This window comes from Hemicordylus capensis, chromosome 7 (genome assembly GCF_027244095.1).
Source record: "Hemicordylus capensis ecotype Gifberg chromosome 7, rHemCap1.1.pri, whole genome shotgun sequence".
NCBI lineage: Eukaryota > Metazoa > Chordata > Lepidosauria > Squamata > Cordylidae > Hemicordylus > Hemicordylus capensis.
The window spans coordinates 32,365,662-32,392,192 of record NC_069663.1 but is presented as its reverse complement, the minus strand read 5'-3'; the positions used below and the strand labels follow the sequence as shown (position 1 = coordinate 32,392,192).

General features: G+C 50.3%; 2 protein-coding genes across 7 annotated transcripts in view; one reads left to right on the top strand and one right to left on the bottom strand.

The window, feature by feature from the left end:
- Positions 1 to 5,139, top strand: part of HPCA (hippocalcin) — a 32,476-nt gene extending 27,337 nt beyond the window's left edge. For all 4 annotated transcript variants that reach the window (XM_053267798.1, XM_053267796.1, XM_053267797.1 and 1 more), the window contains one exon: positions 1,079 to 5,139. In XM_053267798.1, the coding sequence (XP_053123773.1) occupies positions 1,079 to 1,176 (98 nt within the window). In that variant the 3' untranslated portion in view covers positions 1,177 to 5,139. The remainder of the gene's footprint in view (positions 1 to 1,078) is intronic.
- TMEM54 (transmembrane protein 54) lies at positions 4,507 to 19,475 on the bottom strand. 3 transcript variants are annotated; one of them, XM_053267792.1, is made up of 7 exons: positions 19,054 to 19,475; positions 18,697 to 18,948; positions 12,823 to 13,016; positions 11,275 to 11,334; positions 9,842 to 10,030; positions 7,922 to 8,056; positions 4,507 to 5,578 (listed from the first exon to the last, which is right to left on the bottom strand). In XM_053267792.1, the coding sequence occupies exons 2-7, from the start codon at positions 18,707 to 18,709 to the stop codon at positions 5,486 to 5,488; spliced, it is 684 nt and encodes a 227-aa protein (XP_053123767.1). In that variant the 5' UTR covers positions 18,710 to 18,948; positions 19,054 to 19,475; the 3' UTR covers positions 4,507 to 5,485. The 3 variants fall into 3 exon arrangements, with proteins under 3 accessions (XP_053123767.1, XP_053123769.1, XP_053123770.1); XM_053267795.1 differs by lacking the exon at positions 4,507 to 5,578 and adding an exon at positions 5,937 to 6,286; XM_053267794.1 differs by lacking the exon at positions 19,054 to 19,475 and having other exon boundaries at positions 18,697 to 19,014.
- Between the last annotated feature and the right edge of the window lie 7,056 nt (positions 19,476 to 26,531).

The following is a 26,531-nucleotide window of genomic DNA, read 5'->3' as shown; positions in this document are numbered from 1 at the left end:
CAGCTGGGAAGGCGTGTGGAGAGTGCAGGGGGAGTGTTGGGAGGTGTAGTCTTTTCAAGCGCCATAGACCCCCCTGGGGCAAGGACTACACCTCCCAGCCATTGCCATGAGGGCAGCCATGAGGGATTCTGCTTCCCATAAAAGAGGGCGCCCCTGCGCTGGCAGCATGCAGCCCTGTTCAGAGGCAGCGCTCTGGGAGTGGCCTCTGCCTCACACCCTTCCAAAGGGGCGGTGTGCATGATCCGGCTTCATCGATCTCCCAAAGCACAGGCCTACTCAGCAGGCTCAGCCTGGCCAGTCCCCTGATGGGAGATCACCTGGGAGGCTTGTCTTGAGTGCCACCATGGAAGAACCTCAGGAGATGATCAGTGCAAACACCGGCAGCTCAAGACCACCACTGCCCCCTGCATCTCCTTCCAACATCACTCCACTCCATAGAGCGTCTCCTGTGGTCTTCTGCCCCCCCCCCGCTTTCTTAACCGATCCCAAAGCAGATGACAAATCAAGGGGCAGTGGGTGCTGCCACTGTGAAGGAAGAGGGGACCAGCCCCGAGCATCTCTTGGCGGAGTGGGGCCTGTGCCACCACCCAGCGAAGAGCTGCGCAGAGGGCAGCAGGCAACAGAGAGTGAGAGTGTGTGTGGAGGAGGGGGGTTCAGCCTCAGTAATCCACCCCTCGAGGCAACTGCCTCACTTTGCCTCATGGAAGGGCCGCCCTGAATACAGCCCAACAGAACAACAGATCTTTCCAGCAGCAGAGAGGACAGTGGATCATCGTAGGCCTCTGTGCTCACTTAAAAGATTAAATGGCAGCCCAAATGAAACCATTTTAACAGCACACCCAAATGGGGCAAGGTCTCAAATGTGGCAAATGGTAGCCATCCGGAAATGCCAAAAAGCTGGGGCTACTGTGAAAAGGGAGCCGTGTGGATGATTCAGCCACTCTTGCTCTCTCTTGGGCGTCCATCACAAGGATGGGCCTTGGCCAGGGCCCCCATCCGCAAGCCTGGGCACTCCGCCCTCCAGTCCCCACTTCTGGCTGCAGGGCTGACGTTGCTTGTCTCCTTCTCTCCTCCCCAGGGAAGCTGTCTCTGGAAGAGTTCATCAAAGGTGCCAAGAGCGACCCGTCCATTGTGAGGCTGCTGCAGTGCGACCCCAGCAGCGCCTCCCAGTTCTGAGTGCCAGCCTCACCGTGCAGCAGGCAGGGGGGTGAGGGAGCCCCCCCACCCCCGTGTCCCAAAATGGCACCACAACCTCACACAGTTCACAGGCTCTCCACCCCAAGGAGGTGACCCAGTTCCCATTAACCCCCCCGCCGGGGGAAATGGACGCGTTTCCAGTGAAGCAGCACCACTGCCAGTGTATTTCTTTCTTCCGACTCACAGTTTTCCTCTCCTCTCCTCCCCTTCCCGAACACTCTAGTTGTGCTTGAACGTTCAGCCACGGCAGGGTCTCCTGTGTGGTTGTGGCAGCTGCAGACAGGTGGCAAAGGTGGAGCTGGCACCTTGCCCAGGAGCTCTTGTGGTCTTGCTGGAGGTTTCCTTCACCCTCCAGCTGGCTCTGGTGTGGTGCACGTCGCTTGTGTCTGTGGAGCACTCTGGTTGTGGTGGCACGTGCCGTGCCTGTCTCTGATCACAAGGCGCAGAATGTGATGGCCGGTGTCCCGTCCAGTATCCTGAGAATCTTTGGCTCCCTTTTATTGCAGAGCAAACCCGCGGCCTCTGTGGTTGCAGAGAGAGTCAGAGCCTCTTGGAAGACTTGTGAGTGAATCCCCAGGTGCCCAGGGTGGAGGGAAGGAGTAGCCCATCCTAACGAGCTGTGCCAGGGCCACCGGAGGAGGCACAGCTGCCTCTGCTTCCTGGAGCTCTGTTTGCTCCTCTCCCTTCCGCCCTGCGCGCTGCCTGCAGGCTGGCCATTGGTCAGGTAGAGCTGCGCAGTTAATCATGCAGCTCTGCCTGGGGAATGGCCAGTCTGCAGGAAGAGCACCCCTCCCAGCTCATTAAGACAAGCTACTCCTGGGGGAAGAGGCAGGGCTCCCGGACAGGACTTCCTCTGGCCACGGGCTATAGCGCTCGGCATAGCTGTTGCCCGCACACCCCACCCCACGGCTAGCAGAATAAATCATGCCAAACAAGCACAAATATACAAATTGGGATAGGTGGGTGGTGATGGTTGTTTTTGAAGCGCACGTAACGGGCACTTTGGGACCAGCGTCCCTGCAACCCTGACAGGCCGAGGTCTGCTTCAGGGGGTATTGGAGCTCCAGCAATCCTGCCCCATGGCAAGGGACTGGGCTAAGTAGGCTACAGCTGCCCCAGAACAGTCATCAAGGACCTACAGGAGAATCCTGCACGCTTGCGATGCTGCACAAGGCTGCCTCACTCAGAACCACCTTTGCCCTTCCTAGGCGTTTTTTCACCCGGGCAGGCCCAAGCCCCACTGCAATCAACTCCACTGTCAACACTCCTAACCTCCAGGAAGAGCGAAGTTCACAGCAGCCAGCAAGCCTCTGCTTCCCTTCCATTGGGGGGTGGCTTCTCTCCCCCGCCCCCAGCCCCTTCTCCATGCCAGCACGCTTAGGTGTCGGGGAATAAAGATGGGCCATCCTTCCTCAACCCCGCACCTGTGTCCCCCCCCACCCCCCTCCCCGGCCAACCACACAGGTTTGGCATTAACCTTTATGTAGCACTGGGCTACATATATAAGCTCTCTGTGACCCTTCACCGTCACCCTGTAAGGCAGACCAGGATGATAATCCCCATCGTATTGCAGCTGAGTTGCTCCTCTCTCCTGCCTTGCCCGACAGCCACACTGCCTTCAGGCTGGCCATCTGTCCGGTAGAGCCACACGGTTGACCACTCAGCTCTACCTGATGAATGGCCAACCTGCAGGCAGTGCAGTTCTCGGGTGGGGTGGGGGAGAGCCCCCCTAGCTGCTCCCAGGAAGCAGAGGCAGCTGCGCCTCCTTTGGGGCCCCACGGCTTGTTAGGACAAATCGCGACCGATAAACATACATTGCCACTGTGTGCGGCGGGGAGGGTGTATGGTTTGGGTGGCACAGAAGTTGGGCAAGATCGCTACTGTGGCTGCACGGAAGGCAGTGCAGGCAAGTGAGCAAAAGGAGCCCCTGGGCTTCCTTGTGCAGGCAGGATGGGGCCCCTCCTTGCCTCCCGTGGAGAAGAGCAGGAACACTCCCACCCCCCACCCCCAGCTGCAAAGCCACCCAAGGGCCAAACAGCTCCAAGGCGGGTGTGTCAATCCATCCATCTACAATCCAGCATCAGACACTCAGTTTGCATAGATGTGCTTAGCTATGCATAATCGTCTGCTTTTATTACTGGGGCTTACTGGCAAAGGACTCCAAAGCGTTCCTGGGCCACATGCCTGATTGCAGGGGAAGGATTCTCAGGATGCGGAGGCTGCCGACAAGGGTGGGGTGGAGCAAAAGGCACAAGTAACACACACACACACCCCGAGCCCACTCCTAGGCAAGAGAGGCTCATCCTCTTGAGCTGGGAGGGGGCCCAAGGAGGGCACAGCTCCCTCTGCTTCGTGGAGCTTCATTTGCTCCTCTCTTTTCCGCCCCACTCCTGCAGTCTGGCAGTTCATTAGGCAGAGCTGTGCAGTTAATTGCTCAGCTCTACCTGATGAATGGCCAGCCTGCAGGCAGCACCGGGTGGAGGAGAGAGAGAAGTAAATGGAGCTCCGGAAAGCAGAGGTAGCTGTGCCTCCTTTGGTGCCCCCCTGGTTCGTTGGGTCGAGCTGCTCCACTGATGGAACGTAACAGGCCACCTTCTCCCTGTTCCCCACCCCGTTCCCAAAAAACCTTGCTCTGATGGTCTTCCAGCTGCTGAACATCCTAGGAGATGTCTTGGTCATTCTCAGCACCTGTTCAGCTTTCCTCTCCAGAGCATGCCCAGAAGACCGCTTCCGTCTCCTCCCCCTGTGATGTACACCCCTCAGAAGTCCATCCTGCATTCACGGACCTCCCTCTGTCCTGCCTTCATAGCCGGGAGTATTTGGCTTGCACCCAGAGTTCTTTTGCCGCTGGGGGAAGGGGCCCCTTTGGCTACAGTTCCGTTGGCCTCAGCCGCTCAGAGCATCAGCAGTATGGAAGGAGACAGTGTGCTGTATGACAAACTGGATTGTTCTCTGTTGCTGGGGAGGGAGAGACGAGCAGACGGCACAGCCAGCTCTGGCACAAGGACAGGACCTTCCGCTCACCCTTTTTGAGAGTGGAAGGTCAGCAGTGGTTGGGTTTCTAGCTCTGTCTCGGAGATGTGGTTTTGCTTCTGATGTTCCTAGTCCATGTGAAGGAATATCAAGCTGATGTAAGGGGATTGGCCTTGGGTGGCCCCCAAACCTCATAGGACTCCCAGAGAGATGTCCCCCCCCCATCTCTCCTTTTGTCAGCCTGGAGAGGAAGGTGAGGCAACGGGGGCCAGCAAGCAAGGACATCCAATGGGCAAAGGGCTGGCTTGCCCCTCAACCGAATCTCAAATTCTCAACTGATTTTAACATATTTAATTGATTAGTCAGTTACCACTTAACCAGTTAGTTCAAGGATTCTCAAACTTGGGTCCCCAAGTGCGGTTAGACCCATTATCCACTGCCACAATGGCTGTGGACAATGGGAGTTGTAGTCCAATACCATCTGGGGACCCATGTTCGAGAACCCCCGAGTGAGTGAGTGAGTGATTGCATTGAATTGCAGTAGCCTTGAGCCCTTCTGAGAGACCGAAAGCCGTAGGAGAGAATTTAGCACTGCAGAAACCAATGTTACCCCTCACGCTTAGAAGGAAAGCTCCTTTGTCGTCGTCTCCTTTTCGTTTCATGGCGTGCCAGACCCCAGAAGGCCTCCAACATTTGCTGCCCCTCGGAGTAGGTCCGCCCCCCAAACCTGGTCCCCCCTTCCTCCCCACCAGGGAGCCACGACCACCTCGTGGGGACTTTTCTACCTCAGACTGGTTGAGAAAAGCTGCCCCAGCCCTCTGGAGAAGGGCCCAGCTCCACCCCACTGCACGCACCAAAGCAGCTGCTCGTCCATGTCGTCCGTCCCGTCGCGGGAGTGCATGCCGGGGAGCGGGGGAGGGCGTTTCTTTTTAATACCTTCAAAATAAACGTCTTTTGTTCTCAGTGCAACGGCCCCACGCAGTTATTCCCGATGCTTCAGGGGCTCAGACCCTGAACCCCGGGTCCTCGGGCGCAGCAGATGCCTTTGTTCCTGAGAGGAGGCGCTGGGAATCCACCTTGCAGTACAAAGCACCAGAGTGCTAATTATAGCCATAAAAGGTTCAGGCCTCCAGGGAGGAGGAGGAGGAAGCCGCCGCCACCGCCCTTCTGTGGCCCAGTTGCTAAAGCTCCTGGTCCCAGCCGCGGTTTGGAGCGAGGCTGATCTCTCCCGGAGGCGGCAAGGAGAGGCTGGACTTGGAAGCCCAAGGACGGTGGTTGTGGGAGGGGCCGCGGGAGGTCCACGAAGGGGTGCCTTCTAGAGCCACACGGTCTCTGTCCGGTTGGCCCTCAGGAGGTTCTGGCCTTCACACACTTCTCTGCTCTCGGCTGTGACCAGCTGCAGTGAAACCTTGCAAACAAACGGGGACCATCAGTGGAAGCTCAGGCCCTCCGCAGCAGGGCAAAGGGACCTCGGGAACATCCTCGCCCACCTCACTTTCTCATGGGGAGTGTTCTTACCATATAAGGAGGAACGGCCCATTCTAAGGAGTGGGGGGAGGCTCCAAAGGAGGCACAGCTGCCTCTCCTTCCCAGAGCACCGTTTGCTCCTCTCTCTCCCACCCCGCCCCATCCCCGCATTAAAGAGAGCTGCTCCGCCTGCAGGCTGGCCATTCAGCAGGTAGAGCTGCACGGCTAACTGCCCAGCTCTACCTGACGAATAGCCAGCCTGCAGGCAGTGTGGTTATCATTAACGCTGGAGTGGGATGGGAGAGAGAGGAGCAAATGGTGCTCCAGGAAGCAGTGGCAACTGTGCCTCCCACCCTGCTCCTTAGGATGAGCCACTCCTGCCTACAAGGGCATCTCAGGACAAACTCGGAAAATTGTGGGTAGCCATGCTGGTCCTTCAGAAGAAAAACACAAAAGTCCCAGAAGGATAATACCTTGTTCCTGCCGCTCTGTCTCAAAAGGAATCTGTGTGCTCCGCAGGCTTGCACTCCTAAGTCCGCCTAACACCCCGATTCCATCTTAAGGCTATTACAGACTACAGATGTTGAGGATTCAGTGGCATGCTCTCTAGGCTCCTTCTTTCTCTGAACACTCAGCCTGAAGAAGAGTTCTGGATAACACAAAAGCTTACTCGCTACTTTGGCATTTTATCTATGGGGGTGCTGAAGGCCATCCAGAGATGTAAGTTTGGGCGGGGTATAAATGTGATAGATAAATAGATAGATAAATATATTGTCCTCACAACAACCCTGTAAGGTAGGCTAGGCTGAGAGAGAAGTGACTGGCCCAGAGTCACCCAGCAAGTATCATGGCTAAATGCGATTTGAACTCAGGTCTCCCCAGTCCCAGTCCAGCACTCTAACCACTAGACCACGCTGGGTCTCCTGCCTTTAGTTGATCCTAATAAAGTAGTTACTGGCACATCCACTGTACTGGCCACCGCCCTCTTCTGTGTGAAGAGGGAAACTGGCATATGGGGACGAGGCAGGAGGTTATCTGTGCAGGGAGTGGTTCCCTTTAGCCCTGGAACAGGCTCCATTGGCAACCGCCCAGCTCCATGGAGTTCCGGGCAAAAGCAAGGCCAGGGGGTGTCCCTGCCCTTCTGGCATCTACCCACCCCCAGGCTGGGCAGCAACAGGGAGACCAACTTGCTTGGTGTCTGAGTCCCCTTCAGCTCACAGGCTGGGCCTGGAGGGAGGGCAGCCCCAATACACACAGAGCTAGCCTGGTTGCTGAACTGGGGGCAGACCGTCCACCCCCCACCTACCCCGCTCCCATTGACTGGGTCAGGATGAGCCCCCTTAGCCTTCATCTCCCCCAAGAATAGCAGGCAATTCAGCCACGTCGTCACGTTGCCGTGGTGGGGCCACGTGGACAGAGACAGCAGCTGCCAGAAAATATTCTGGAAGACCAGAATTAACAAGGCGCAAATTGCACGCCAGTCGCAAATGGCCAATTGCCTGCATGTGGCCAAATCATTCAGAGGGCATCACTCTACAGCAGGGATTCTCAACGTTGGGTCCCCAGATATTATTGGACTTCAACTCCCAGAATCCCCAGCCCCAGTGGCCTTTGGTTGGCGATTCTGGGAGTTGAAGTCCAGTAACATCTGGAGACCCAACACTGAGAATCCCTGCTCTACAGCTGAATATTTGACAAAGTTTCTGAATTGCGCAATTTGATCCAGTTTCAAGCAGTAGCAGCTTGTCCTAAGGAGCCAGGGGTGTGTGTGTGTGCCAAAGGTTGCTCCTCTCTCTTCCACTCTTGCCTTAGAGCCGTGCTGCCTGCAGGCTGGCCATCCACCAGGTAGAGCTGCACGGCAAGGAGAGAAACCACCATGCAACTCTACCTGAAAAATGATCAGCCTGCAGGCAGTGCCGCTCTCAGGTGAGGTGGGGAAAAGAGGAGCGACTGCACAGCTGTACCTGACGGATGACCAGCCTGCAGGCAGCTCAGCTTTCGAGTGAGGCAGGAGAGGGAGGAGCAACTGTGCCGCTCTACCTGATGAATGGCCAGCCTGCAGGCAGATCCTCTGGGACAGGGCGGGAGAAAAAGGAGCAACTTTTGACCCTGCTCTGGCTCCTTGGTTTCAAGGCCAGCCATGCCAATCTCACCTCTTCTGAAGAGTTGCTTTGGGTTTTTGATGCAAAGACTGTGCAAAAGGGAAGAAGGGGGCCGTGGTGTGCAGCACGTTCTCCAAAGCACACATGACAAGGAGCCAAGAATCTTAAGGAAGCGACGTTACCTTTTTCCTGCGCGTCATCCTGCGACAGAGCCTCAAGTTCAGGAGTGTAAGGGTGACCAAGAAGCACCGGATACTGAAGACTATCTCCACGGCATCCAGGAGGAAGGAGAGACTCCAGAGGGCCAGTGCCGAACTCTGCAAGGGAGCGAGAAGGAGGTCTCCTGAGCAAGCCGTCCTTCTGTCTGGAGTTTAGACCTCGCAGGAACATGGAGGGCAGAGGGGCATCTTGTCCAGGGTGGCCAAGCTGAGGCTCTGCAGCCATTGTGTTGCAGCTGGGGATGATGGGAGCTGTAGTCCAACAATAGCTGCAGAGCCGAGCCCAACTCTCCCCTGAACCAAAAGGTCCGGCCATCTGTCCACAAGCCTCACCCCATCCCAGAGATCCACCTACACAACCCACTCTGGGGCAATAGTGAAGCCCAACAGCTGACAGGGCCCACATTATTTACTGTATTTATATACCGCCCCAAACTTGCGTCTCTGGCATTTGCTGGCAACACACCCCAGAGACCACTACAACGTGCAGGAGTTAGTGGGCAGACCAGTCCATGATGCTAGTTCCTGGAGGAGGGCGAATCTAGGAAGCTGCCATATACTGAGTCAGACCATGGGTCCATCTAGCTCAGTATTGTCTTCACAGACTGGCAGCGGCTTCTCCAAGGCTGCAGGCAGGAATCTCTCTCAGCCCTATCTTGGAGATGCTGACAGGGAGGGAACTTGGAACCTAGATGCTCTTCCCAGAGCAGCTCCATCCCAAGGGGAAGATCTCATAGTGCTCACACTTCCAGTCTCCCCTTCATATGCGGCCAGGGTGGACCCTGCTTAGCTAGGGAGACAAGTCATGCTTGCTACCACAAGACCAGCTCTCCTCTCTAGCAAGTGTGACCAGAGTGGGGATTTCCAACCTAAGGTCCCCAGATGTGGTTGGACTACAGCTCCCATCATCCCCAGCCACAATGGCCAGAGGGATGATGGGAGCTGTAGTCCAGCAACATCTGGGGAGCTCAGGTTAAAAAACCCTGGTCCAGACCAGACCCCTGACCTATGACAGTCTAAATAAATTGAATAAGAATGAGGAGGAGGAGGAGGAGGAGGTGGTGGTGGTGGTGGCAGAAGAAGACCAAAATAATCCCAGTAGTAATTGGCGCCCTAGGCACAATTCCAAAACACTTTGTAGAGCACCTCAACACCAAAGGGGCCACAGAAATCACCATCAGCCAATTACAAAAAGCAACTTTACTGGAAACAGCCTACATTCTGTGATCATATCTATAATAATAACAGCAACAACATTGATAATAAAATTCAGCCATCCCAGGTCCTTGGGAAGGACTCGATGTCTGGATAAAAACAAACCAGCCAATAACACCTCTGTGTTAACTGTGTAAACAAGAAATAATAATAATAAATCCATTTGTTAACTACCCCATAAAAAATTGTTCTCTGGTTGGCTCACAACAGAGGATTAAAACATAAAATAAAAACACATATCATAGGCCAATTTTAAACCTGTAATTTCAGATAATGTGGCAAAGTTCTGTTTTGTGGCGTCGAAGCTCCGTAAAGACTGTATTAGTAATTTGAACAGTTTGTGATTTTGTAAGCTTTTGAAATTCTTGAATTTCCTTATTAATGCTATTAATTGTTATTGTTTGTTAATCTGGTCTGTGACCACAATAAACATACTACTACTACTACTACTACACATCGCATTAAATCTACCCGATACACTAAGGGTATAAATCGACCCTCCCCTGAGGTGCACCCTATACCCAAAATCCCATTAACTCTTTCTATGGCAACCTCCAAGTAGGGTGATCCCATAGCTGTCCAGGGAGCCCCACCCCACCCCACCCCGCCCCACCATGCCCCACTGAACCGCTTGCTTCTCCCAAGAGTGCACAGAACCCAGTAACTTACGTACACCCGGGTGGGATCAAACGGGCACTCATGCACAATCTGGATGAGTTCTACATCAGGAAAGGTGCACAAGGCCAACAGGTCACGCCCTTTGTTGGCAAAGGTGAAGACAATGCAGAGCGCCAAGCCCGTTGAGCAGAACAGCGAGAGGAGGGTGCTGCTGATGCTCAGAGAGAAGACTGCCCATCTCTGCAACGGAGAGGAAACATATCAGAGGCACTGCTTCTCAAAGAGAGACACAACACAGGGGCCTGACTCAGGAGACAGAGAGAGTCCAAATCCCTCCTGGCAAACTTAGCAATGGAAAGGGACACTTTAAGGTTGGTGGAATCCAGGGGTTCTCAAACTTGGGTCCCCAAAATCCACATGGGAGTTGTAGCCTAACCATATCTGAGGACCCATGTTTAGTAACCCTGCAGTGATGGATTGTTTGTTCTTGTATATATTTATAGTTTGACACACACAAGACCAACATTTTATGTCAACATTTTATAAATTAGTGTGGACTCATTGCATACCTATGAGGATTTTGGCCACTTAAGCAGGATTTAAAAGACACACAAGGATTTCCCTTAAGGGGCTATTTCTTTTGACAGCATCTAATGAATTTTGCCACCCCATAAACTCACTGGATCATCTGAGGTGCACTCTGAGTGCACTCTGAGGTGCCTTGAAACATCCTGTTTGGATAAGATCTATATTCCCTTCTTGACCCCGGACATGGCAAGCAGACAGTTGGCTAGTAAGAAGCTGCCTTGGACTGGATGAAGACCACTGGTCCATCTGGCCAAGGGTTGCCACCTGTGTCAGCCCTGCCACCCCAGATCTTTTAACTGAAAAGTCCAGAGATTAAACCTGGCAAACACCAACAAAGCCAGTAACCTGACTTCTGCCCCACAACTCCACACAGAGTAAACCATCCACACGCAAAGCACAGCAGATCCAGAAACAGAGTCAAGGGGTGGGCTGGTCCCTCCCAAAACAACTCCAGGGAAGTGTCAAGTATGTAGATTGCAAGATAACAGTATAGAAGCCTCCCCTTCTTGGGTGAGGCTTTTTGCTCTCTGTGCTTCTTGGGCTGCAGCCATGAGGGATATTTTACAACCTTTGGCATAATCAAACTTTCCATGTTATCTTGAATCCTGGGTGGGGCAGACAGCAGACCTGACCGTAACTTAAGAAAAGCAAATAGTTGCTGGGGGAGCGGGGAGAAGGTGGTGGAGGAGGAGGAGGTGGTGGAGGAGGAGGAGGAGGAGCTGGTGGTGGAGGAGGAGGAGGTGTGGGGTTCCTGCCTCAAATTCAGAACCAACTTGCCCTCTGATGACAGTCAAAGAGGGGCTTCTACAAACAGCTGAGTGTAACCAGGAACCCTGAGGATCTCTTTTCACACCCTTTTAGCAAAGATGTTTCTTCTGGTCCAAGAAATTTCTTACCAATGACTTCCGAGACACATATCTGGAGAGCACAATTGCTGCTATGCCACAGGAGATAGTCTACAAAGGGAACACAAACACCATAAAATATTATCATGCCAACACTGTCACAGGGCTGTTTATATATGGAGAGTGAGAACAAAACAGAATATCAAACTGTGGTTTGTTCAAACTCTAATTAGTTAACAAACTACAGACCCCTAAGTCTTGTAACACAGAACAAGGGTTTGTTCTTAAACTGGAAGCAGACCCTTATACTCCCCTCTCCCCCTGTTTACACAAATGACAGAGAGCACATGAGTTCAGGTTCTTTAAGGCTCACTCTACTATTATGACTACGGCAAATATTTATACACTGCTCTTCTACCAAAGTTCTCAATGTTCTATTTTTACATAGAAAAATACATAAATAAATGGTTCCCTGTCTCCAAATGGCTCACAATCTAAAAAGAAACATAAGGCAGATACCAGCAACTGGAGAAATGCTGTGCTGGGGTTGGATAGGGCCAGTTGCTCCCCCCCCCCCCCCGCTAAATATAAAAGAATCGCCCCTTTAAATATAAAAGAATCGCCTCTCTTCTCTCAGCAGGAGTAACTCATAGGGCAGGTTCTGCTATCATGTGAAAGCACAGTTTATTGTGACGAAGGTTTATTTAGCAAACCTAGAGTGGTACCATGGAAACCTAGAGTGGCACCAGATATTGGCTTGTTTCACCATACCTTGTTTTTTTCAGGTTCCCCTCTTCTCCTTCCCTCCCATATCTAGGCTGCCTTTCTCTATGTAGGAGACCTATGAGGGAGGAGCTACTGAAACAAACCAAGACTAAATCACAGTTGGGGGTTCAGACATCACACAAGACCATGGTTTAGGACAAACCAAACAACTTCAAACATGGAGTTCTGATTGTGGTTTGCCTGTCTGAAATAAGCCAGTTTGTTGACTGATGCAGGTTCAGACATACAAAGTAACCACATTTAGGTGAATTAAACCTTGGTTTCATGTGATGTTGGAACCTGGCCATAGTTTCCCATTACATCTAAACACAGTTAAAAATAGAACTGTTTTTAAGGAGGTAGGTATCTAGAGGTGGGGTACAATGCATGGTGCAGAGAGACAAATTGCATCCTCTCCATGGGGTGCCTATCAGGAGTGGGGTGTGGTCTCGCCCTCCACATTATCCTAAGCACTTTATTTCCCCCCAGAGGAATGGATGACAACCATTCACTTGCATGGGAAAAAGTAAAGGGGTCTATTCAGGGACACCATCAGGGTGAGGGTAAATTCTGGTGCCAAGATAGTCTGGGGTGAGGATCGGATTCAGTCTTTTAAAACTGTCTTTCAAATCACACTCTGTCGATTTTGTCCCATAGAACTTAGTGGGAGCTGGTAAGAACGGGGTTGCTTCTCTCTGCACGTCCTGAGCACAGGATTCCGTGGCCTTCCCAAATCTCACAGAACTAGATGCAGTGGGAGGTGCTTTTTCCATCTTCCACTCTGACCCCACCTCCAGCATCCAAGTCTGAAAGCCAGTACCAGAAAATGCATACCAAGATGGCAGAGATCACTGAAATGACATTAGAGATGGCATACTGCAGTGAAATGGTGTCCCGAGGGTTGGCAATGTGGCGCAGGACCGTCCCATGAACCAGCGCCCCAGTGATGAAGTTCAGGTGACCAATGACGATCAGGATGAGTCCTGTTTTCATCAAGAGCTTCTGGGTGCTGCTGGAATCAAGGTTATCTGAGAGAGAGAGAGACAGAGAGAAAGAAAGGGAGAAGTGAATCGATTTCTTCCAGGGTTGAGTTCTACTTACAAACACCTCCTTCCACAAGGACCCTGAGCAGATCTTTGAAAATTCTAATGCAAAATAAAATGTAAAAGTAAAGTGTGCCGTTGAGTCAGTGTCAACTCCTGGCGACGACAGAGTCCTGTGGTTGTCTTTGGTAGAATAAAGGAGGGGTTGGCCATTGCCATCTCCCACACAGTATGAGATGATGCCTTTCAGCATCTTCCTATATTGCTGCTGCCCGAAACATACCAGTGGGGATTCGAATCTGGCTTGCTAGTCATGTCATTTCCCCACTGTGTCATTAGGTAGCTGTAAGGATATCATAATAACCAATGCATTTCACTTTTAACATACACTCTTAAATCTAAGGGATATTATTGAAATCACTTTAAATTATACTTCCCAGTCCAATGCAACTCTACTCAAAAGAAAATCCCATTCGATTTGATGGGACTTAATCCTGGATAAGGAGCATGCAGGCCTGCAGTCTTGCAGCCAAAATAGATTTCACACCAGAGATGTGTAAATGCATTTTCAACTAGGGCTACCATCTTGGGACTTTTTAACCAGATTTACCAAGCCCACCCCCCACTATTTTCTCCCCTGCTACTATCCACCAGACTAGTAGCCACTGATAGACCCGTCCTCCTTGAATTTGTCTAAGCCCCTTTTAAAGCTATCCAAGCTAGTGGCCATCACCATATCCCGTGGCAGATAATTCCATAAATTATGTGCTGTGTGGAAAAAGTACTTCCTTTTGTTGGTCCTAAATTACCCAGCCTTCAGTTTCATGGGATGACCCTTGGTTCTAGTGTTGTGAGAGGGGGGTGGATTTCTCTCTCTCCACTCTCTCTACTCCATGGATAATTTTCTACTCCTCTATCATGTCTCCCTGTAGTCCCCTCTTTTCTAATCTAAAAAGCTGCAGATGCTGTAACCTTGCCTCATAAGAAAGGTGCTCCAGCCCCTCGATCACCTTGGTTACCCTCTTCTGCACCTTCTCCAGTTTTACAAGGACCTTCTTAAGATACAATGACCAGAACTGTACGCAGTACTCCAAATGTGGCCACACCATAGATTTATACAAAGCCATTATAATATTAGCTTGCACTGAGTTGACACTTCCAACGTGCTGTCTACCAGGACTCCAAGATCTCTCTCCTGGTCAATCATCAACAGCTCAGACCCCATCAATATATATGTGAAGCTGGGTTTTTTTACCCCAATATGCATCACTTTACATTTGCTTACATTGAACCACCTTTGCCATTTTGTCACCCACTCCCCCAGTTCTTCGTCACAATCTGTTTTGGATTTCACTGCCCGAAAGAGTTTGGTGGTATCTGCAAATCTGGCCACTTTGCTGCTTACCCCAACTTCTAGATAATTTATGAATAAATTTAAAAAAAAAAAAACACCAGTCCCAGTACAGATCCCTGGGGGACCCCACTTCTTATTGCCCTCCATTTAGAAAACTGTCCATGTATACCTATCCTCCCCAGTTCTGTCTTTCGTCTGGAAGCAGGATGGCTTAAAGTAGAGGCCAGAGCATGGATTAATATCTTCAAATTCTGGCTAAAACTGGTTTTCCACCCTGCAGGCCTAGCTCCACTTGTGCTAAAGGATATCTAGCATTCCAGGTGGAAAGGAGAGCAGGAGGAAGGGCTACATCATTATGGTTTCTCCCCTTTTGCACTGATAACTCTGGGGTATGAAAATACGAGGGTCAAACGCAGACAAAGTATATATGACATGGAGAGTCAAATTGATCAGGGATCTATTCCTGTCGGTGTCCATTTGGGCAACTAAGTTCTGAGTTTCAAACCTGCCAGATACCTAAACCAGATAACCGTGCCAAAATACTGCAGAGCTCTGACACAGTCAAGATGCATTGCCTTGCAATCAACAGTCCTGGAAGAGAGATATTAAAAAAAAAAATCCCCTACAAAGAATGTACCTGTCCTTGCAAATCAGGAGATATTGAAACAACAGCTCATGTGCTCTTTTACTGTCAGTTTTACTGAGATATACGGCGTAGACATATATCCCCTTTTATTAGCTGCCTTCTAGGTTGTACAGATTCTTTTTATCTTGATTATCTTTTAACTGACCAGAGATCTTATAATGTGGCTAAATTATATTTAATAGCCAGTAAAAGCCGCTAGGAGTTCATTAAGAAACATTGTTAATTGATCTTAAACTATGTGCTTAACTACTGTATAACCTGTAGGTTATGTAGGGTTTGTTTTTTTATTTGTTTTGTTTTTTTGGTTAGGCTTCTGTTTGTAAATTGTGCTGTTCTGTGATCATAATAAAGGATTAAAAAAAAAATTACCTATCCTCCGTTTCCTATCCTTCAACCAGTTACCAATCCACACATGAATCTGCCCCTTATGATTGCTAAGTTTTCTCAAGAACCTTTGGTGAAGAACTTTGTGGAAAGTGTTTTGGAAATCCAAGTATACTATGTCAAGTAGATCACCTTTATCCACATGGCTGTTGACACTCTCAAAGAACTCCAAAAGGTGAGTGAGGCAAGACTTGCCCTTGCAGAAGCCAGGCTGGTTCTTCTTCAGCAAGGCCTGTTCTTCTACGTTTAACAATTTTGTCCTTAAGTATACTTTTCATCAATTTACCCGGCACAGAACTTAAGCTAATTTCCTGGATCCCCTCTGGATCCTTTTTTGAAAATAAGAGTTACACTAGCTACTTTCCAGTCCTCTGGTACAGAGCCTGATTGTAGGGACGAGTTTTTTTGCTAGGAGATCAGCAATTTTACATTTGAGTTCCTTCAGAACTCTTGGGTAGATGCCATCTGGCCCTGGTGATTTGTTAGTTTTTAGTTTTTCAAGACAGTTTAGAACATCCTTTCTCATCACCTCAAATTGGCCCCATTCTTCAGCTTCCAAGCCTGAGAAGCTCAGTTCCAAAGCATATATATGGTCAGTATCCTCTGCCTTGAAGATAGATGCAAATATTCATTCAGTTTCTCTGTAATCCCCTTATCCTCCTTAACAATCCCTTTCACACCCTCATCCAACTGCCTCCCTGGCAGGTTTTCTGCTTCTGATATATTTAAAGAAGTTTTTGTTATTCCCCTTGACACTTGTAGTATATGCTCCTCAAAAATCTCTTTCTTGTCTCTTTGTATTTATTTTGCCAGGGTTTACGTTCCTTCCTGTTCTCTTCATTTGGGCAGGACTTCCATTTTCTGAAGCAAGTCTTTCCCCCCTTTATAGCTTCCCTGACTCGACTTGTTAGCCACGCTGGTGTTCTCCTGAACTTGGTGGGTACCCTTCCTCCTTCTTGGTATACATTCCAGCTAAGCTTCTATTACTGTCGTTTTGAATAAGTTCCATGCTCTCTGGAGTGATTTGACCCTCCTGATGTTCCCTTTCAGCTTCCTTTTAACCATTCTCTTCATTTTTTAGAAGTTTCCTCTTCTGACATCCAACGCATCTGTGTTGGACTTCCTTGGCAGTGCTCCACTCACATATAAGCTGAATTGGATCACACTATGGTCAGTGTTTCCCAATGGTTTGATAACTATGACATCTTGGACCAGGTCCTGGGCACCACTTAGGATTAAGTCCAAGGTTGCCTTCTCTCTGGTTGGTTGCTTTTAGCCAGAGAGCTGTAGACCTTCTTAAGCAGGGCTGGGAGATAGTTACCATCTCTTAGCTTCTGGGACTCAGATACGCTGCCTCTGACTGCAGAAGTTCTGTTTAGCTAGAACTTCTCCCGAGGCCTTGAAAAACTGCTGCTGGTGAGAGTAGACTATACTGGGTCAGGACCAAAAAACCTCTCCCTCCAGGAATCTGCCTAATCCTTTTTATAGCATCTAAACGGTGAGCCCAACATCCCATCTTGTGTAAATGAACCCCATGTATTAGTTAAGTGCTGTGTGAAGCCTTGTCATAAGGAAAAATCCTCTCCTCGTCCTTACATGCCCCCTCTTTCTTACAGAACTGGTCTTGTGAGAATCAGTGGCAGGATACAGCCCTTTCACAGGTCTAGAGCCACAGATCCAGGCAGAAATAGTCAACTGTGGGTTTATAGGGAACACCAAACATGTTGACTGAAGAGCCATAAGGAAGCTTCCAGTAATCTGGAGTTTTCTCTGAAAACAAGCCTGTTTCTTTAAAGATTAACCACTCATTAAATAGTGAATACCAGGTGAGGTCATCTCTCCGCTAGTATGGAGGCAGAAGGGAGGAACATTATGGACATGTAAACCGTTAGCAACCTGGCAACTGGGCTCTTTTTGATCTTGCAGATCTGTGTGTGTCAGGGTGGAGGCTGCTTCTCAAAAATCTGCCTGGGCAAACATGAGGCATCTCTTTGCAGGTGGGATATTTCCCAGCCAACATGTTCTCATTCATTCACTCCCCCGACACATTGCCCATTGTTTTCCCCACACTGGAAATGGTTATGCAGTAATCTCCTTGGATGCAGGGACCTAAAAGGGAGTGCATCAATGGCATGGAATAAACTGTTTTTAAAAACAACAACAAACCACTAGTTTCTATATCTGCTGTATTCCAGACCTGAAGGAGGAACTAGGGATTTATTTTTTTATTCCACTTATGTGCTGGGTGGCCTTAGGCACTCATTTTCTCCAACATTGTGCCCTGACTTAATGCATTATCACATTCTTCTCGGCATTCATCTCAACATCCTCTGCTGAGTGGCTAAGTGCTTATTCTTGTCCCCTTCCTCTCCCATCCCTCTTCCTGCCATCACTGAGAAATGCAAAACAGGCCAAGTGGACAGAACAGACGCAAATCCGAGCCCTGTTCTCAACCTTTTTCCAGCTTACAAGTGTGTGTAACCCTATATGTGCAAAACGGTTACCTGTAAATACAATCCAGACCACAACATCCAGTTTGTCTTTGGGGTGTGTAATGAACCCAACCTAAACTTTAATTCTAATGACAGCACTCTTAACTCCAGATGCCAATATCTGGAAAGGTTTGACCCTGGAGAAAGCAACTAAGTACATGCTTGATTTATACCGTTAAGATGAAGGAACAGTCTAATATACAGACTCAATTCTAACATAAACAAGCCTAACATTCCTGGAGATTTGCTTGCTAAGAAGATAACAGGGGTGGGGGCGGGAACCCAGGCACAAGGATTTCTGGGCTTCAAGTTGCAGTTCCTACAATGTCCTCACATTATAGCTGCTACAGCTCAGGCCTGCATGAAAGTTGCACTTTTCGACCAATGAGCCTTCCTCCAATCTGAGACCCTGTGGAAAGTATCTCTATACATGCTCCAAGGTGCTTTGTATTATAAGCTCCTTTGGGGCAGGGACTTGCCCTCTTAGTAAAGCACCATATATGGAAAATGCATATTGTGCTGTGTTCTACCCCCTAGAAATCTAATGCAGTGTCCTGCCCAGGTAGATGCCTTCCCTACACCTTGATGGGATCAGCCCCGAGGCCTGCCAACGAAGCCGTGAGTGAAGGGGCGCCCCTTGCAGCTGTGCATGGCTGCACCCCAGCCTCCTCCACAAGACTGCAAGGAAATCCTTGGGGTGCCCTTCTTCTTGGCTCATATACTGCCACCTGGGGGAAGGGAGACTGGGAGCCCAGCTTGCCCTTTGACCTTGGAGCGGGACCAACTCACCCAGCCGACACATCTTCCTCCGTGGCTGGGAATCAGGCCCCACGTGCGCTTCAGAGTGCAGAGGGCTTCCTCGGCCCCCTCATTGCCCCTGCAGAGTAGACCTTGCTGCTGCTGGGCCTTGGCACCCTTCGGCCAGCACGCCTCTTTCGCGCTCTTCCCAGGCACTGCCTGCTTCTCAGCCTCAGCCTCCTCCTCCCGCTTCTTGCAACTGCAATGGGAGATTCGCTCTTCCTGTCCGACCAGCTCCCCAGGCTGCAGAACAAAAGGCCAAACTCCACCTTCTCCTTCCCGCAGGAAACGTGATTCACCTCCCAGACCCCACCCACTCCAGAACTCCTTGCTCCAGTTTCTCCTTACCTGCTGTCCAGGTGTGGCAGCCGGGTGCAACAGGCCCAGCAACCAATCCCCAGTTCCCAGCCAGCCACGGCGCGTCCCTTTCTGGGCAAGGCTTTTTAGGGTTTGCTCCCTCCCCCAACTCCAAGACCTTCATGGCTGAAAAGCGTAGCTTGAATGATGAGGTTAGCACGCACCCACTCCGGAATAACTGGGGGGGGGGGGGCGGGGAGAGGGAAAGGGATCTCTTGCCTAAGCAGTCACTTCACTGTCAGTAGAACCGGAAGCCCTGCTTGACAAGGGCTGGTTTACAAGGGGCTCAAACCTGCCATTCAGGATCTAAAGCAAAGGCAGGCAGGCAGGCGCTAGCAAAACCATCTTCCCAGAGACTCTGAAGAGCCTTCCTTGGCAGGGGCTGTCCGCTCCTGGAACCCACCCTGCTGTCCCGCCAGCCCCCAGCAGCACTCACCAGAGCAAAGACACAGACGGGCACTGCTGTCAATCACAGCCGTCAAAGGAGAGCTCAGTGACCTGAGGGAGCCCTGGTGGGGCGTGGGGCCCGGGGCAAGTCAGCCAGCGCAGGGCCCCCTTGCAGTTCATCCCCATGGGAGTTAAAAGGAGCGGGGCCCGGGGCGGTCACCCTGCTTGCCATGCCCGAAGGACAGCCCCGATGACCGTAGCTTATGGAGTTGAATAGCACAGGCCAGAGAGCTCCTCCTGTGCCCACCTGGTGCTGTATCGCAGGCATTTGGGGAAAGCTGGATTTGCCCCACTTCCCCAGGTGGCAGGAAGTTCCACAGGTGCAGTTTCTTTGTAAGAGTACTCTAAGGGCCTGGCTTTGGTGATGTCTGTGTAGAAACATCCTGGTAAAGCAGGGAGCGGGAGCAAGCAGGCAGAAAGTCCCCAGATGCTGTTGGACTATAATTCCCATCCTCCCCAGCCACAATGGCCCCAGGGTTTCAGGAAGAGAAGGCTCTTTCCCAACGCTATCTGGAGATGCTGGGAACTGGACCAAGGGCTTCCTGCATGCAAAGCAGATGCTCAGTCAGCCAGCTCTGGGGGCGCTTGCGAAGCACCTGAAATTGCCTTATACGGAGTCAGAGCCTTTTGCTCAGCCTTATGTACACATGGCAACAGCTGTCCAGGATTTCAGACTGGTCTTGCCCAACCCTACCTGCTGCCAGGGACAGGAGCTTGGCCCTTCTGCATGCAAGGATGGAGCCACCATGCCCCCTGCGTCTGACAGACCCGGGAGGTATCGCCACGTTAGCAAATGGGGCCAAGCACCCCCGTTTGCAATTAAACGTCTGCTGGTGCCGTGTTTGCGCAGTGCGGCCAGGAGTGGCTCTCCCTGCTTGAAAGAGGAAGTTCCTGGCCAGGTTGGGAACCCAGCAGCGCTGGCTGAAGTCTTTCAAAAACGGAGCTGTGCCGCTCTGCTGTGAGGCCACCCTCTCCTAGCTGCCACTCACCTCACCACGAAGCAGGGGCACCCAGAGGAGAGCCCAACAACCCCTGTAGGATCTGGGCAGGCCAGTGGGGACACAATCCAGTTCGGGAGGGCTCTAAAAGGTGAGCAGCCGCACTCTGGCTTGTGCTCACAGTCCCGGAGCGGCTTTTAACACTGGTTCAAAACAAGAAAAGAGGGGGGGGGGGTGTTCTACCAGAATGACAAAAACGGCAGGCCCCAGAGCTGTGATGCCCTGTGCTTACCAGCACACTTGTTTGGTCTCCTAGAAAGTGTTGCCAGATTCAAGAAAGGATCCAGGAAGTCAGCGGAGGACCAAGCTGAGGGCCAAGAGGGGCTGGGAAGAGAGGCTCCCAGTCCACAGAAGATGGGGGTGTTTCCAGCCAGCATGGCCATCCTCTTCCCCAGGGCCACATCCAGCATGAGTTACGAGCATCAAAGGGAGGATTCTAGGCTAGGGGTACGATCGGCCTGGTTGGGCCTGTCTGGCCGCCAGCTCTTCGTGCACGTCCAGACAACACAGCCCACACGGCTGCTTTTGCACTGCAATTCTGAACCAGTAGGCAGGGAAGGAACAGGATGGAAGAAAAAAGGAAGGAGCTAAAGAGAATAAATGCCAGGTGGATGGCAGTGGGGAAGGTAGGAGCAGTGGCAGAAGCACAGGTGAATGAAGCTGCAAGTGCCTCCCTGCCTGCAGATGATTTCTGCAAGTCTAGCTTGAGACAAGCGGCTAGCTCTCTTGGCTGAAACAAGATCAGGCAGCGGGGCGTAAAGGTAAAGCGTGCCGTCAAGTCGATTTCGACCCCTGGCGCTCACGGAGCCCTGTGGTTTTCTTTGGCAGAATACAGGAGGGGTTGACCATTGCCTATGAGATCATGCTTTTCAGCATCTTCCTGTATCGCTGTTGCCCGATAAGAGTACCAGCAGGGATTCTAACCAGAAACTTTCTGCTTGTTAGTCAAGCATTTCCCCACTGTGCCACTTAAGGTGACTAGCAGGGGCACAGCAGGCTTGAAATGGGCCCTGTGACAAGTAGTGAAAATGGCCCCACTACCAGTGCCGCCACCCCACACTCCGGGGTCCAAGGACATTTGTTTCCTCCCACTTGCTCAGTTGTAGCAACACCCACCCCTGCAAGAGTGTGCCTGCCCCTCTTTGCTGAGCAACCCAATCCAACCCTAAACCTAAGTATGTAGTACTTAGTAAGTATGGGCTCCTTGGAGGAAGAACAGGATATAAAATGTAAAAAACACAGACACACAGAAACCCCTACTCCTCTGGGCTTCAGGAGCAGGGCTTCCAGATCAGAAGTGTGGCTTCTGCCCTGCACATGTTGGTGAGTAAAAGAGGCATCTGGCTACACAAGACCTCGACTGTCTCAGAGCTGCCCTTCAGAACAAGCGAGCTTGAAGTCCAAGTCTGCAACCTGGGTGGCAGTAACAACCACGCTCTCCTGATGAAGCTGTTGCTAGGGAGACACCGCTTGGTTCCAAATGAAGCCAAGATGCTCATTCGCCTCCTCGCCTGTGAAACGGAGCTCACGGAAACACGTGTGTGGCTAATGGAAGGCAGAGCCAGGGAGCGCCAACTGGAGATTGGGGGGGGGGGGAGGTGCCCTTTTCGGCACTTCTGATGAGCTGTCTTATGTTGGGCTCTTGCTGAAGCAGCCCACCCAAGACCTCTTGCTGTCCCAAAGAGCTAGGTCGCGTGATCCAAAAAGGGCACCCGATGCCAGACAGCCAGCCAACAAAGCAACAGCATCCATTGTTACTGTGAACAGGGTTGAGTGCGCTCTGGGACACCTGCAATAGCACACAGGACTTCCTGATTATATAGGAAGCTGCTTTCTACTGAGTCCGGCCCTTGGTCCATCTAGCCCAGTACTGTCTATTCTGACCAGCAGCAGAGCTACACTGACCCACTTGCCAGTGGCAAGTGCACCCTGCCATCACAATTAAGAATGAAAGAAATGGAAGGAAGTGGAGGCTGGGATAAATGGGGGACTATGCCACCATCTCATGCACACAGGAGGCTGGGCCTGAAGAAAAGGTGGGTTTTGAGGGGAACGCCAGGTGGCATCAGGAAGCAGTTCCAGGGATAAAGGGCAGCGAGGAAGAAAGGCCTTGGAAAAAGACACCTGAGAATGGTGAAGCCTGAATAAGCAAAGGTCACAAGCAATGAGGTGCCGGGACATAAAGCCAGAGAAGTGGTGGGGGTGGGGAGTTGGGATGAGTTTTGAGGACAAGGGCAAAGCTTGGGCAAGATCCAGGAATGGACATGAAGCCACTGTAGGGATTTCAGGGAAGTTGCTGCATGGTCTCAGTGGTGAAGTGAATTTGGGGTGGGGGCAGAGTTCTGGATGGAGGTACACAAGGCAAGAGATGGCCAGCACATGGACCAGTTTTGGCCCGAGGACACAAGAGGAAGGGTGCATTTTGGGAATGTGATGATGAGCTGAATATGGGGAGGTGAAGGAAGGAGAGGAATCCAAGAGAAAGCAGGGGCTACATGTCAGTTCAACACAATGGGCAAGGCGAGCGGATGAATCAACAAAGGACTTGGGAGAAGAGTTGAGTTTGCTTTTGGACAGCTTGAGCCTGAAGGTTTTCTGCATGCCCTCGTCACAACAGACAACTATTCACAACACTTCGATAGTGGCAATGTACTGATGAACAGAACCCCAAACTGGAAATCTGGCGCCCGACTACTTCCAGTCAGCCCAACACCCCACTTCAAGTCCTGTACAGTGCCCTGGGCTGCTCCTCCTTCACTTTCCAATTTTAGAATGGAACAGTAATGACAGCGATTTCCTCTCTTGATTGCACTTGTTTTAACTGCTCTGCTCTAGAGCTCATTAAGGCGGAAAATGCTGAAATGCTTAGAAATTCAAACAGCAATTTAACAGTTGGACATCTTGCATAAGGCTACAAGAATAGAAGCGTAGGAAGATTTTGCTGTAAAGCACTTTGGTCATGAATGTTGTATTTGTGAGGCAGCATCCACATGACCAGCACTTGACCTATAACACAAGTGATGAGCCTGCATCTCTGGGCCGGACGCAGGTGTTTCTAAGGTTGCAAATCCCACATGAAAGCGAGATTATCCACATGGTTGGGGAGGGGAAAAGGGATTGGTCCATATTTCTGAGCAGCAACTCCAAGCAACTTTAAAGCACATGGTACAGTCTTCCCCTAAACTTGTCCCCTTCGGAATACAATGGGCAGAGTCACTTTTGAAGATGTCCCCCACATAGAATCCTAGCTCATAATAAAGAAAGGTTCAGACTTCCTCCTTTCCACATACAGGAATGTTTCAACACAGAAAGCATCTAAATTGGGGGTGGGGCCCTAGCTCAGTGCATCTGCTCTACAGGCAGAAAGCCCTAGGTTCACTCCCTGGAGGCATCTCCTGATACACTTAGGAGAGACTCCTGCCTGAAACCTTAGAGAGCCATTGCCAGTCAGTGTAGACCAGGGCTGCTCAACTTCGGCCCTCCTGCAGATGTTGGCCTATAATTCCCACAAGCCTTGGCTATTGGCCACTGTGGCTGGGCATTATTATTATTATTATTCGATTTCTACTTATTAATTCGATTTCCCTTCCAAAAATGGCTCAGGGCGGTTTACAAAGAGAAATAATAAATAAATAAGATGGATCCCTGTCCCCAAAGGGCTCACATTCTAAAAAGAAACATAAGATAGACACCAGCAACAGTCACTGGAGGTACTGTGCTGCAGGTGGATAGAGCCAGTTACTGCAAGTTCTAGTCCAATTATGAGAGTTGTAGTCCAAAAACAGTTGAGGAGCCAAAATTGAGCAGTACTGAGCTAGATGGATCAAGGGTCTGACTTGGTTCAAGGCAGCTCTGTATGTTCCTGTGCAATTCCTCTATACTCCTCACATTCTCAAGTAATGTGAGTATCACTCACATTAATACTCCTAGTAGCAGTTGTAGGCCTGATGGAAAACTGTACCATATACTTTTTCTGAATGTTTGAATCTGCATTTGAGCTTCCAAGGACTCTACACACACACACACACCCAAATAGCAAACAGTGGACTTGCATTGAGAAGAGGTGTAGAAGAGCTAAGCAGAGCACTGCTCATGGAGAACACTGAAACACATTTTTGGGAGCATGACCCTGTCCCTCCTGTTGGCCTTAAACTTTTGCAAACAAACATTTGTCCCCTTTTATTCATGACAAAAGCCCTGCTGGATCAGATCCAAGGCCTATCTAGTCTTGACACCCTGTTTCTCAGAGTGGCCCACCAGATGCCTCTGAGAAGCCCACAAACAGGAGTTGGGCATGCCCTCTCTCCTGCTGCTGTTATTCAGAGGCATCCAGTTACACACGTTGGCAGTGCCCAGTGGAGACACTGCAAGATGTTGTATGCTTGCTCATCCTCATCTCTCCTGTCACTTACCACACTCCCATTAAAAGAGATACCACACTTGCCTCCAGACTAGTTTCCAACAAGCAACACCTCCCGATCGAAGTGGCTAATTAACAAAATTCTAAGTGCCTCTCGCTTGGGGGAATCTTGTACAAATGCATCTCTAGTTGGATCCCAAGTGACAGGTGCTTGCTGTCTCTAGCTGAAACCTGACCCTGGACTGGATTTGCTCTTACTTAGCACATGCAATTGGCAGAGGCCTCCCTCTAGAAGAGCCTTTGCTGCTCACAGCAGCAGAACTGAGGTGGAGGCCAAACCATGCACCCTGTATTCTAGAGGAAGAATTGGCTTAACATGCATTAGCAGAGCCGTGGCTAGAAGCAACAAGGAGAGCAAGAAGAGGAGACAGAAGCTCAAACAATCATGTACACAGATGACATGAAATGAGGATGTCTCCTAAAAAGATTTCGTTTCTTACTAAAAATTGATCACAAGTCACCTGTTTTGTTTTTTCGCTGAAATCTGCTCCAAAGCAGCTGAAATCAAAGCTTGAAATTCCTATCCCCCCCCCATCCCCCACAAAACAGGCAGCAGCCATGTTGGCTCTGTTCTGACATCATTGCTGCTTGCTGTCTTTCTTGGAGGCTGGTCATTCAGAGCATGGAGAGTGAACCTTCCTGTAGCAATGATTTTGAAAAATCCAGAAGGTACAAGTGGTGTATAGTACCACTGTGCAAGAGCATAACAAAAAGCACATCGGGGAAAATATTTGTGCACATACCCTAAGGAGAAGTGAAGGAAATCTTGAGTAGATGCAAGAAAAGTTGTTCAGTAAGAAATCCCTGTTTATCATCTAATATTGTACTTTTATTGGTATTTTAACTGATTTTCCTGCCCCGCCTTTTTTTTTTTTTAAGGGATGAACAGTTCCATAGGAGTAGAGACGAGGGAAGTGAAGGCAACAAGGTTAGTATTAAAGCTGGTTCTATAACAGCTTGGTTCTTGGCCCTTAAAAGGAACCTAGCAGCCCCTTCTGCTTATAAAGTGTACAAGGCTGGCAGGCTGTAAAAGCCACATAGGAGCACTAACCTTGCCATCTCCACGCCCCTAATCCAAACTTCAACATAATCTTGATTGCCAGCCAAGAAACTTGCCATCATGCAGGAATCTACAAATGGCAGATTTCCTGAATTTTCTTTTATAAATCCTTTCCCAGTAACCAGCGCACAAGCCTACACAGCTCAGTCAGTCCTCCCATATATATATCAGAAGACTGCAGTGAGGTTTAGCAGCATAGATGTCATCACAGGGTAGGCGGTGGGTGAGGGTGAATCACAACACTACCCTAATGGTGAGTTGCTTAATGGATTAATACCACTACAAATGCTATATGAGATTTAGGGGACATCCCATTACAAGGCAGTTCCACTGTAGTCCTCACTTCTGCAAGTGGAAAACAGAAATCTATAGATTTCAAATATCTGATTGTAAGACAAGCGTTGGAAGAGAACCACACACAGGGCCTCTGCATCTAGGTCCAAATCAGAACTGCAGCTGCAGGCACACAAGAGTCCTCTAGAGGGCAGCAGGTTTACACCCAACTCTTGCTGGCACAGTCAACCTGCCACACCCAAGCTTCAAA